The sequence below is a fragment of the Chelmon rostratus genome, chromosome 17, assembly GCF_017976325.1.
Source record: "Chelmon rostratus isolate fCheRos1 chromosome 17, fCheRos1.pri, whole genome shotgun sequence".
Lineage (NCBI taxonomy): Eukaryota > Metazoa > Chordata > Actinopteri > Chaetodontiformes > Chaetodontidae > Chelmon > Chelmon rostratus.
The window spans coordinates 24,658,594-24,671,607 of record NC_055674.1 but is presented as its reverse complement, the minus strand read 5'-3'; the positions used below and the strand labels follow the sequence as shown (position 1 = coordinate 24,671,607).

Here is a 13,014-nt window from a genome sequence, read left to right as displayed (position 1 = left end):
ATTCTGCTTTCCTTTCTCCAGGAGGCTTTACATATATTCCCCAAAATGACAGCAGACCCGCTGGAATCTGGAGCTGTCAAAGTTCACCTTGGTGGGGAGGGTTACAATCGCAAAACCCTCAACTGGGTCAAGAGGAGTATTCCTAAGCAACAGGTCAGAAGTAGCAAAGCTCTAACAACATACTCTCTACTCCCATTGTGCATTGTACATGGTTGACCACAAGTCCTTGGTGGACAAAAAACATGTTTAACAGACAATATCTATGTTAAGCCAGATGATATTTGAGTTTGAATGCCATGCAATGACTTGACTTGCCAAAGAGTGACATATGACTAGTTTCTACATTGTCATACATGTTTCAACAAGACATGCAAGAAAAACAGAAACAGAATCACACACAGAAAAAGTGATTGTATGTATGCATGTGTTGACCTTGGTGTTAACTAGAGCTGCTTCTCTTTGATGAGGCATCTGAGGTCAGGTGGTACTGATGATTAGACAGCTAGTTTTCCAGGGTTGGGTAAGTCAGTCTTGAATGGAACCAAATCGTAGCAAGAGCCAGTTTTAGAAAGAGCTTCTCTCTGCAGTAGGTCGTTGCTTTGCAGCTCAGTGATCGCATGTTGTTGGCTGTGAGGCACATCAGCTGGTTCCACATTAAGGCATAGCAAATATGTTCAGTTCTTTTTGTTTACTTTTCATGTCCTGAAATCTCTCGCAAAATCCCGGAAGGAGTTTTCACACTCACTGGGCATATTCAAATGTTGCAGTAGGCTTTTGTTCTTACAGTGTCGGAAAATGCACAGCTTTAATTTCACTTCAAATGATTTGAAAAAGAAAAGAGCTGAGAGGCTTAGAAGCTGGTTAGAGCTTGGGGTTCAGCTCTGAGAGGTACTTGATAATGTTGATAGTAACTGATATTGCCTGTGAACACAACTCATGTATGTTGTAAGAATATGCTCAATAAAGGTTGAAGTTTTAGCATTGTTGAGGTTAGTAAAAATTCTAGTACGTTCAGTCACAGCCTGGGTAAGATTGCAAACATTGGCTAAAGACATCATATAGGGCTATAGGGCTATGGCATGGATTCTCAAAACAGCAAGGGAAACGCAGACAACACTAACTTATGCTGGACAAACACTTAAAAGATTCTTGGCATGGGAACAAAGACAAATCTAGAAAACATTTTCATGAGCAGAACATGGCTAAGGAACATAGACAACACTTAGATGACGCTGGACAACACTCACATGAAACATGGCATGGACATGAACTAAGACAACACTAAGGAAAACACTTACTGCTGGGTCTATGGCAAAGGCAAGGGTTCTCGGGCAATGGTGGGTAACGTAGACAACAACCTGACAAAGAGTGGGGGGAAGACACAGACTTAAACACACAAGGGAGGACAACTAATGACATACAAGTGAAAACGATCAAACAATCACAAGGGCGGGAAAACACAGGAAGTAAAGCAAACAATGAAACATAACTTGAACCTTCAAAATAAAACAGGATGTGACAAAAACAGACTATGATAACACACAAGGAGAATTTTCAACAAAAAACAGGCGTGCACAGCACGGGTCATGACAGCACAAAAGAAAACCAACATATATAAGATGTGGCAAGCACGGATCATGACACCTTTTGTAACAGCACTGTTATCATGTCAGAAAGTGATCTAGTTTGTCAAGTACAATTGTTTAATGAGCACTACATTTCAGTCCCGGATAAAGTTGTCCACAGTCTAGATTAAGTCCTCCCCCTGGATGAACAACAGTATTTGCCCTTTTAAATGAGACAGAATTAAGTGTTTGAAGAATTCTACCCATCTACAAGGGTTTTTTTTTTTTTTATCAGTTTTTAAAACTACCTGTAACTGAACTAAGTAATATGGTTGCCAGAGCTACACCTGTTTGACACCATCAATGCTATTGTCTCAAACTAATTTCTCTCCTTCTTTGTTGGTAAGATAAATGACATACACACAAAAATCATTCATTCCTTTCCCCCCATACCTTGCCCTTCCCAGCCATCAATTCTAGATAGTTTTTCTCAGGTCTTATGACAAGAGCTCACAGATCTGGTCAGTTCTATGAAAACCACCTCATTGTACCTACTTCTTTGATAGAATTTTTTATATCATTTCCATTGGTCTGTGTGTGCTCTCAATAATCAATACCTCATTGACATCTGGTCATGTCCCACCTATTTTAAATAGCCTGTTCAACCACTTTGCCCCTTCTTTGCCCCAGAACGTTAGTTCTAAATTCCTTTTTTTTTTTTATAGCTATGGTCTTAGAAAAAGTGGTTGTTAAGTAGCTTGCAGCTGTTTTAGAAGAGCACAACATTTTTGATTTGTTACAGTCAGGTTTCCATCTGTTGCACCCCTCAGAAACAGCACTTCTCAGAGTCTCAAGTTATGTCTTGATGCAGGGTGATGCAGGAGAATGATATTTATTGATATTATTAGATCTCAGTGTTGCTTTTGATAATGGATGTTTTGTGGGTTGTATCCCTGGATCAGCCTTATCCAGCCTTAGTTTTCCCTCTTTTTTAGTTGAAGTTGATCATTTTGGACACACATAGTGGAACAGTGTTTTTTCTTATTTTTTTATCTTTATACATTGTAGATTCACACTGAAGACATCAAAACTGTGACGGAACACATATGGAATTATGTAGCGAACAAAAAAGGGTTAAACAAACCAGAATATGTTTTATATTTTAGATTCTTGGAAGTTGCCACCTTTTGCTTTGATGACAGCTTTGCACACTCTTGGCATTCTCTCAGTCACCTTCCATTTCAGGTGACTACCTAAAATGGAAGGAGCTCTCAGATGTGCTAAGCACTTGTTGGCTTTTTTCCTTCACTCTGTGGTCCACCTCATCCCAAACCTTCCCAGTTGGGTTTAGGTCAGATGATTGTGGAGGCCAAGTCATCTGATGCAGCACCCATCACACCTCCTCTTCCATGCTTCACGATGGGAACCAGACATGTTGAAACCTCACCTTTTTCTGTGTCTCACAATGACATGGCAGGTGGAACTAAAAATCTCAGGTTTTGGACTCGTCAGACCAAAGTACAGATTTCCACTGGTCTAATGTCCATTTCTTGGGTTTCTTGACCCAAACAAGTGTCTTTTTCTTGTTGTTTCTTGCAGCTATTCCACCATGAAGGCTTGATTCACGCAGTCTCCTATGAACAGTTGATGTTAAGATGTGCCTGGTACTTCAACTCTGTGAAGCAGATATAAATGTCAGAGTTGTTTTCCCAGAAGTGTCACTATAACATGACATGACATAGGCCTATTGTATGTATCAGAATGGAAAGAGAAATTATATTGACATTAATTATTATTGCTGTAATAAATGTCTGAGCAGGTTGTGCAGATTTTGGAGGGAAACAGTATTGGCCACTCTGTAACTCTTTCACACATCAACAATCTGTGGGTCACTCTCAATATATGAGGAGAGTGGTAGAGGTGTGGCAGAGGTTAGAGATGTTGTATATGGTTAGCAGGGAGAGGCAGGCTATATGCAGTATACTGAGCACCACAGATCAAATTCAATTCACCTCCACACTGAAGGGAAGTGAGAAAATGTGTTGTTGAAGTTTGATTGAACTAACTCTGTAACACCACTTTTGAACTTGAGTAATAAACATATTTAAGACAGATTCTCTTTGATAACTCAACTGGCACTCATTAAGTATAAAGAATGATCAAAGCGTTTTCTTCAGTGTTGCTTTTATTGTCAGTAGCGCTTTTTTAAAAAGCTGGGGGAATCATTAGGGAGGAAAATGCAAGAAAATGTTGGAAAAATATCCTTTCTTTCTTCTCTCACAAACCTTTCAGGATTTGAAGCTCTCAATTGAAACTTGCCGGATCTACAGTCTGTATCATTCCCTTCACCACTACAAGTATCACACCTTCCTGCATTGTAAAAAGGAGGTAAGGATGACAGCATAAATGATAAAATGTATTAAGTTCAATTTTTTTTAGCACAGTTTGCACCAATGCTGATTTTGGAAAATCTCAGCTGCCTTTCAGAATTACTAATCAAACCAAAATATAATGGAATGTGTCCCTGTAGTTAAGTAGTACTGTTAAATAGATAAAGGTAGTTCTCCCAGATCTTTTGGAAAAGATTCTATCTGCAGTTTTGTGAAAAATTTTCTCTTAGGGACTTTTACCATCATCTGGGAGGACTAGTGGTAACATAAGATCCTCTACTGGCCTGGGAGTGGCCCAAGGTAGAACGGAGAAGGGTGGTAAAAAATGAAAAATGAAAGGTCCAGTTGGCTTACTTAACTCACCTGTGGCTTGTGATTGAGATTGAGATTCATCCCTGCCCCCCTTCATTTCCCAGCCATCTGGATTTTATTTCTTTTTCCATCTATTTATTTTGTTATTTACTTATTTTTATTTGTTTGTTTTTTCCTTGTTTTTCATTCGTTTTGCCTCTATTCCCTCTGCTCTTAATCACACACACACATACAATCATTTTTCAAAATGTGTTGTGGTGTCGTAGATTAAACAATATACCCAGCGGTATGTTAAAATTAGGTTTGCCATTTACATTTAAACATTGAAACTTAGATATTCAATATTCCAATATGTGATCAATATTGATTTCTGAATGGTGCCATTTTGCATACTTAGTCTGAGGGTACTTATACTTTTACTATTTCTAAATATATATATAGCAATGCTTGTTATTTAAATGTATTTTTATACTGTGATATTGCTATTTTTACAGAAGTAAAAGATCTCATGCTTAAAAAAATGCAATAGTTGAGCTCAAGCATGCAAGAACACACACACACACACACACACACACACACACACACACGAGAGAGGCAGAAAAGTAATAATTAATTCCAACTAAGTCCAGTCTCCACCTTTTTCATGCTGAAAATATCTTGTCTTTCCCTGTCCCTTTCTGTCACTTGCCTTTTCTTTTGTCAACACCATCACTGTTATGAAATGCTTAAAATGCTCAGGATTCATGCTGGCATCAATATGACATTTTTCCTCTCATGATCTCCAAGTTCTTTTAAAGCATGCTTACAGTAGTCCACCATATCAGTCCTGTGATTCGCTTTAGCATTGACATCCTTCAGCAACGGTTTACAGTCCACCTAGCATTAGCAGCATGAGCTCAATCACTACTGAAGTACCAGTTGGGTTGATTTCTCCACTGCCTTATTCATTTTCCAGCTGTGCCAAATTTCTTGTGTTTTCTGAACCCATTCATAGTTAATGCTTTAGTTTAGAGCTATAAGCAAACATTCAATGAGTCCCGGTGAATCTCCTGGTGACCTCACTCACCCCACTGTCATGACAATATCTCATTCTGATTGGCTTGTCATAATTCCCCTACCAACAGGTAAAAGTTAGTAATGTGATAGTTTGTCTGACAAAAGGGATAATAAAAATGTCTTTTTATGTGTTATGTCATATTCATGACCATTCAGTGCAAGAACTTCACAAAACAACCCTATTGTACTGTGACTGTGGTTGTACTGCATATGAATAGGAATGTGTGAAAATTCTGTTTTTGCCTCTCACTCACAAGCCGGTTGTTACAGCCTTGCATCTTTCGCTCTCCTTGTTTAATTTTCTTCAGAGCTGCATTATGGCCATTTTGCTGTATGTAACTGACCTGTTGTTTCCTGACCAGACGGACAGTATTGAGCAGGCAGCAGAGGACCCTGGCCAAGAGGAAGTAGTGCAACAGTGCATGGCAAACCAGGGCTGGCTGGAGAGCCTCTTTAACTCCTTCATGGAACTGCTTAGCCTCAGTGCCAAGGCCTGAAGGATGACCACGGCCCCAGTCACCAAACTCACAAATCCACCTGTCGTGTTAAGTAGGTGGAGTCATCCAGAGTTTGTGACACAAGAGAGTCACTCTACAGACACTGTACGGATGCTAGTAGTGTGTTGACCTACCGTTGGTATTTTCATGGGAGGTTTAACTTTTAAAGTATTTGATTTTTAATTAAGTCCATTTTAAAGCAACTCTTGATTTCAAGAAAGCTATTGAAAGATAGAGGGTACTGAACTATGTGAATGTGATGGATTTTCCTCCAAATTCAAAAAAAGGGAGGAACCACAAGATGATTTGGTCAACACTACAAAAGAGATTTTTGTCAAAGCCTACTGAATATTGACAGACACAGACACAAGCTGTCTCTAAGTATGTTTTGACAACCATGGTTTGCATAATTTATAGGCCTACTAGGACATTTGCAAAAAAAGACTGTCCTGGTCTTCAAAGGGATTGTTTGTTGTTATCATTTTTGGAAAATGTTTTAAGGGGGTGTACATAAAATGGCCCACCTACAATTTTTTGCTTCTATCAGACAAACGGAGGTAAAACTAGAGCTGGGTGCGACGTAAGTAAAAGGACTATAATCTCTTGTTTCTACCTGCCTCAGTTAGAAAGCAGTTACGATTGAGAAGAAACGTATTTAAAACTAAGCTGTGTTATTTCTGTTTGTGTCAAAAACAATGAGAGGATTTAATGCCTGGAAAGATGAGGAAAGAAAAAAATAAAGCACGACTTTCTTTAAGGAAGTGTAAGTTGAAATGATCCAAAAGCATAAATGTCAGTGTTTAATGTCAGTCATTTTTATCTGTTTGTTGTTGATGGATATTTCCTATTATTTGACCTCTCAGAGGATATTCTTGCAGAGCAATTTTTTTGTTTTGATGTGTAAATATTGTACAGCTATTTCATTCTCTAGTTCTCAGTTGCTCTTCTGTACATGAAATTCCTGTATTTGACGAAATAAAAACTGTTCAAATGACAAATGTGATTATGAATAATCCACCTCTGCTCAAGTAATTTCACTAAAGTATGAACAACACATGAGCAAGTGGATTTGAGCTGATTCAAAGGCACCACAGAAAAGATCCAGAAGGTAGGTTTACCACTCAGCATTATTGCCATACAACAATCAACTGCAGTTGCAGCTTTGGGAACATAGCATTGAAATCTTAAAGGGCCATGGTCAAAAGAATAAAACACATTACACAGTTTAACTTTTGATATGTGCACTGAACAGCAGGATGCATGTAAAATAATTTAACAGGTTTCAGAAGGCAGATGCTTCACTCACTCCTGACAGTGGCCATGTGTAGTCACTGTATGGTACGTTATTAATACGAGCAATTCTTTTTCATTGCCAAAGTCATAGGGTCAGTGTTTCAACATACCAAAGTTACTCTTTATTAGATTTACACAACGGCAGAACACTCAATTCATCAATGACTGGCTATAGGCATGAATTAACACCATAACAACAAGAAGTTTAAACACTAATACATTCCATCACAGAGCCTACACACACACAACATAGATAAACAAGACTACTGCTGATGTCAGTCATGAGCAGAATTATATTAAAGAAAGGAACAAATGCAGCCCAAAATTCAATTCAAAAACTGGCAGTGAAAGCACTGGTCATCATCAACATCTTCACCTGATGTCTCATTTATAAGACTAATGTATGTTCGGTAATTGTTTTGCCATTGACTTGGGGTCTGGTCACTTGTGAAGGGCTGTGATGACGAACATTATACTTCCCCTTGAGTGTTGCATGGGCAGATACAGTGGCTGGGAGAAACTTCCATCAAGTCATCTTCCTCTGCACTTGAATAAGAATCTGCCCCCTTTGCAGGCTGAAAAAAAGAAAACTGTTCTTAACTTGTAATCAGTGGTCACCATGGACCTTGCTGATAACCTTAATCTCAAATGCTTGGACTTTGCCGTCAGATATTGCTGTCGAAACCCTTAAGTTATTAAGTGTTCAGTTGTCAGAACAAAAAAAAACTTAATAGAGAGTACACTTAGCTCACAAAGTGAATCAACCAAGCCATGTTTCAGGCCAGGTCTTTGCTTACACATACAGCCATTGGTATGTAACTATTACTAATTACTCACATGACATACAAGTTAAACCAAGCAGAACAAGCACAGACTTTTTAACCAACCAACACATTCTAATCATAACAACAAGATATACATATTCTCCCTGAATGAAGAATTAAGAAAAAATAAGACATTTTAGAAGGGGGAAAAAAAAGATTTTGAAATAATAAAAGAAATAATGATGCCAAATAGACTACAAAAAAGAAAAACAAAGGGCCTAAAAAAAGTTGACATGATATTGTACACATGCATACCAGTTTACTAAGTTTTAAAGTTGAGAAACGAACTGCCCTAATGTGCAAAGAAAATAACTATGGTTCTTGCATCATGGAAGCAAATTCCTGCCTCCATCTGGTGGACTTAAATTATAATTACAACTTGAAAGCTCAGATGGGATATGTATAAATTGGTATGTGCTGTATGTATATGTACATGTTTCCTTTGTTTGTGTTTCAATAAGTTTCAGCACCTGATAATCTGTAGTTACAAAAGTTACACTCATGCAGGGCATGTATACGTGAGACTTTGCTTAACTTCAATGAAAGTATGAATTTGGAGTGATTTTAATTAATTTACAACTGAGGGGGATTTGTTGGAGCCGCCAGTGGCCTGTGATGGGGAGGAGGAAACTCTGTCTTATAATGATGATAATGAAAATTTTACTCATCAACTCAAGTTAAAGCTGAAACGATAAAGGCATTTTTCTGTGACCAGAAATTGGTTAGGGGGCAGAGTAGATGTAAGACTAGAGCTAATACCTGTACTATACCAACTGGGTTTGGTCCACAGCGTTTGTAACCATGGCGATATAAACCGAGGGAAAGACAGCCACCACCGTGACCATAGAAACCCAGGTTTAAACTCAAGTAATCTAACTGTCTCTGTCTCACTCTGTGAGAGTGTGTGTCTCTCACTTTGTGAGACTGCCTTCAAGCTCTTCAGATCTTGTGCAGCATCGAACCATCTGTCAACTGCCAACCGTTGCAAAGTGTGTGTGTAACCAGTTTGTTCCCACATGGCATAAGACAATCTTAGGTGGAAAAAACATGTATTAGAAGCTGCCAGAGGCTTGTGTATCCACTTCTTTTAACTTCTTTTAACAACACCAACAGGTGGGTGCAGAAACTCATGGTCACTGCATAGTGCTGCTGTTCTAACACTGAGATGCTATTGTACGTAACTACAGTAACAATTCTGATTTCTTTAACAATGGTTTTCTATCATGTATGTTGTAAAACTCAACCAAAAAGTCTAAGTGTGACAAATAAGGAATTAAAAAACTGAAAACCACTGAATTTGATGACAGATTCATTCTCTTTTAGTTTTCATCCAAACTGGTACGATTTCATTTAAAGTCAGGGTGTATACATGTTTCAATGGACACTTTGAATATATTTAATTTCATTAAATATATTTTCATTTTTATTTATCCAAGAGGCATTTATTTTTTCACAGCTGACTCAAGTTATTTATATGAATTGGTGGAATTTGTTTTGCTAATTACTTTTTCATAGTCCATGCAAGCTACTTTGTGTTAGTACAGTTAGTATAGTTACTAAAATGATGAATTGGGTGATGATGGCTTGTCATTTTCAAGCACTGGACTGTTTTTTGTTTTTTTGTTGTTTTTTTGTTGTTTTTTTTTTTTTGGTTGGGCTGCAGGCATGCTGCCAGACTTGGAGAAGATCATTGAGAGCATCACCCAAGGTGACCAGGACACTGTCCAGCTCCTACTGGACAGCTACATCACCCAGGTCATTGATTGTTTCTATGGCTACGGCTACTGTATCAGTCCAACTAGAAAAATATTCATTTTTGTAACCATTGAACAGCCTGATTACAGTTGGTAACATAAGAACCTTAATGCAGTAATGATTAACTGTGGATAATATTTAAACAATGCTGCTTTCATTCAGTTCCTGTTAACCCCCTAAACTTCATCTTAAGTGTAATATCTCTTTCTAGATGGTAACACTAAAGAAAATTGTGCTTTGAAAAATGAGTGGAAAGAACATAATTGTAATTATATAATTAGCTGAAATAAATGGTTTGAAATAATACAAAGAGCAAATTGTTCATTTGCACTAATGTTGACCATTGTCTGCATATTTCTCTGCTAAATTATATGATTGATTTCAGTGGCATTAATGTTTTTTGTCTCACTTCTTGTCTAATCTGTGCTGCTCTACCAATGTGGACATAAACGCTGCTGCTTTTACCACCCTACCCCTGTTCTCCCTCCTCCTCACTCTCTGCAAAAGCTACACTTTTGACCTTGACTCAACTCCCAATCCATGTATTAAAGTTGTCCAAGAGGCATTGCCCCCTCATTATCACTCCCTTTATGTTCTTGGTCACTGCGTGTGTTCCAATTCTATGCTGTTAATTTTATGTGTACTATTGCACCACTATTGTAACTATATTGTGCTATTGTCAGCTATCTTCCTAATCCTGTGTTCTTCTGTTTCTCCACAGTATGCAGAGTGCTTCTTTTTCAACACTGCCACCGCCAAAGTCATAGGGTCAGTGTTTCAACATACCAAAGTTACTCTTTATTAGATTTACACAACGGCAGAACACTCAATTCATCAATGACTGGCTATAGGCATGAATTAACACCATAACAACAAGAAGTTTAAACACTAATACATTCCATCACAGAGCCTACACACACACAACATAGATAAACAAGACTACTGCTGATGTCAGTCATGAGCAGAATTATATTAAAGAAAGGAACAAATGCAGCCCAAAATTCAATTCAAAAACTGGCAGTGAAAGCACTGGTCATCATCAACATCTTCACCTGATGTCTCATTTATAAGACTAATGTATGTTCGGTAATTGTTTTGCCATTGACTTGGGGTCTGGTCACTTGTGAAGGGCTGTGATGACGAACATTATACTTCCCCTTGAGTGTTGCATGGGCAGATACAGTGGCTGGGAGAAACTTCCATCAAGTCATCTTCCTCTGCACTTGAATAAGAATCTGCCCCCTTTGCAGGCTGAAAAAAAGAAAACTGTTCTTAACTTGTAATCAGTGGTCACCATGGACCTTGCTGATAACCTTAATCTCAAATGCTTGGACTTTGCCGTCAGATATTGCTGTCGAAACCCTTAAGTTATTAAGTGTTCAGTTGTCAGAACAAAAAAAAACTTAATAGAGAGTACACTTAGCTCACAAAGTGAATCAACCAAGCCATGTTTCAGGCCAGGTCTTTGCTTACACATACAGCCATTGGTATGTAACTATTACTAATTACTCACATGACATACAAGTTAAACCAAGCAGAACAAGCACAGACTTTTTAACCAACCAACACATTCTAATCATAACAACAAGATATACATATTCTCCCTGAATGAAGAATTAAGAAAAAATAAGACATTTTAGAAGGGGGAAAAAAAAGATTTTGAAATAATAAAAGAAATAATGATGCCAAATAGACTACAAAAAAGAAAAACAAAGGGCCTAAAAAAAGTTGACATGATATTGTACACATGCATACCAGTTTACTAAGTTTTAAAGTTGAGAAACGAACTGCCCTAATGTGCAAAGAAAATAACTATGGTTCTTGCATCATGGAAGCAAATTCCTGCCTCCATCTGGTGGACTTAAATTATAATTACAACTTGAAAGCTCAGATGGGATATGTATAAATTGGTATGTGCTGTATGTATATGTACATGTTTCCTTTGTTTGTGTTTCAATAAGTTTCAGCACCTGATAATCTGTAGTTACAAAAGTTACACTCATGCAGGGCATGTATACGTGAGACTTTGCTTAACTTCAATGAAAGTATGAATTTGGAGTGATTTTAATTAATTTACAACTGAGGGGGATTTGTTGGAGCCGCCAGTGGCCTGTGATGGGGAGGAGGAAACTCTGTCTTATAATGATGATAATGAAAATTTTACTCATCAACTCAAGTTAAAGCTGAAACGATAAAGGCATTTTTCTGTGACCAGAAATTGGTTAGGGGGCAGAGTAGATGTAAGACTAGAGCTAATACCTGTACTATACCAACTGGGTTTGGTCCACAGCGTTTGTAACCATGGCGATATAAACCGAGGGAAAGACAGCCACCACCGTGACCATAGAAACCCAGGTTTAAACTCAAGTAATCTAACTGTCTCTGTCTCACTCTGTGAGAGTGTGTGTCTCTCACTTTGTGAGACTGCCTTCAAGCTCTTCAGATCTTGTGCAGCATCGAACCATCTGTCAACTGCCAACCGTTGCAAAGTGTGTGTGTAACCAGTTTGTTCCCACATGGCATAAGACAATCTTAGGTGGAAAAAACATGTATTCATGCACAAAAAAAACAACCAAATAATTACATTAACCACAGACTTACTAAACAATTGTGAAACAATAATTACCACAGAATATTTAAAATACCAGGAAATCAAACAGTTGATTTCTTACAGGCACTGCTTACTCTACACCTATCAGCATTAGCCAGTTAATTAATGTAAACTCCATAGACCCCCATATTATATATGACCATCTGAACAGCAGAAGTAAACATGTTTACAGCCTGATGCAAAAAAAACGGTTCTGGTCTCTCTTACTAATTTCCCCATCAAGGGCAACTGTACAGGTGGTTATTTTTTATACAAGTCACTCATTTAAATTATAATCAGACTTAAAGTGCTGCATGATCATGGGCATAGTAGCCTGTTGGACTAGCATTTTTTGGCTAATCCAAAAATACTGCCAAGGTGGCAAGGGCCAGAGCTTCATAATGGCTGATCAGAAACCTATGGGTAGTGTCAGGGAGACTAGATCAGTGTTTATAGTCAAGGATATGCCAAGGAGGAAGAGCTATTGTTGTTTGCAGTCTAAGCAGGGATGCCGAGCGACATAGTCCCTCCAGCGTGTCCTGGGTCTTCCCCGGGGCCTCTTTACCCAGAATACCCTCCCAGGAAGGCGTCCAGGAGGCATCCGATATAGATGCCCAAGCCACCTTAGCTGGCTCCTCTCGACATGGAGGAGCAGCGGCTCTACTATGAGTTCCTCCTGAGTGACAGAGCTCTTCACCCTATCTCTAAGGGAGTGCCCCGCCACCCTGCGGA

General features: G+C 38.4%; 1 protein-coding gene across 1 annotated transcript in view; it reads left to right on the top strand.

Annotated features, from left to right (window-relative positions):
* The window catches only part of prr12b (proline rich 12b), a 38,955-nt gene extending 32,210 nt beyond the window's left edge, over window positions 1-6,745 (top strand). Inside the window, exons 16-18 of the mRNA XM_041956550.1 lie at window positions 22-153; window positions 3,858-3,953; window positions 5,686-6,745. Coding sequence (XP_041812484.1) covers window positions 22-153; window positions 3,858-3,953; window positions 5,686-5,820 — 363 coding nt within the window. The 3' untranslated portion in view covers window positions 5,821-6,745. The remainder of the gene's footprint in view (window positions 1-21; window positions 154-3,857; window positions 3,954-5,685) is intronic.
* Window positions 6,746-13,014: the final 6,269 nt, after the last annotated feature.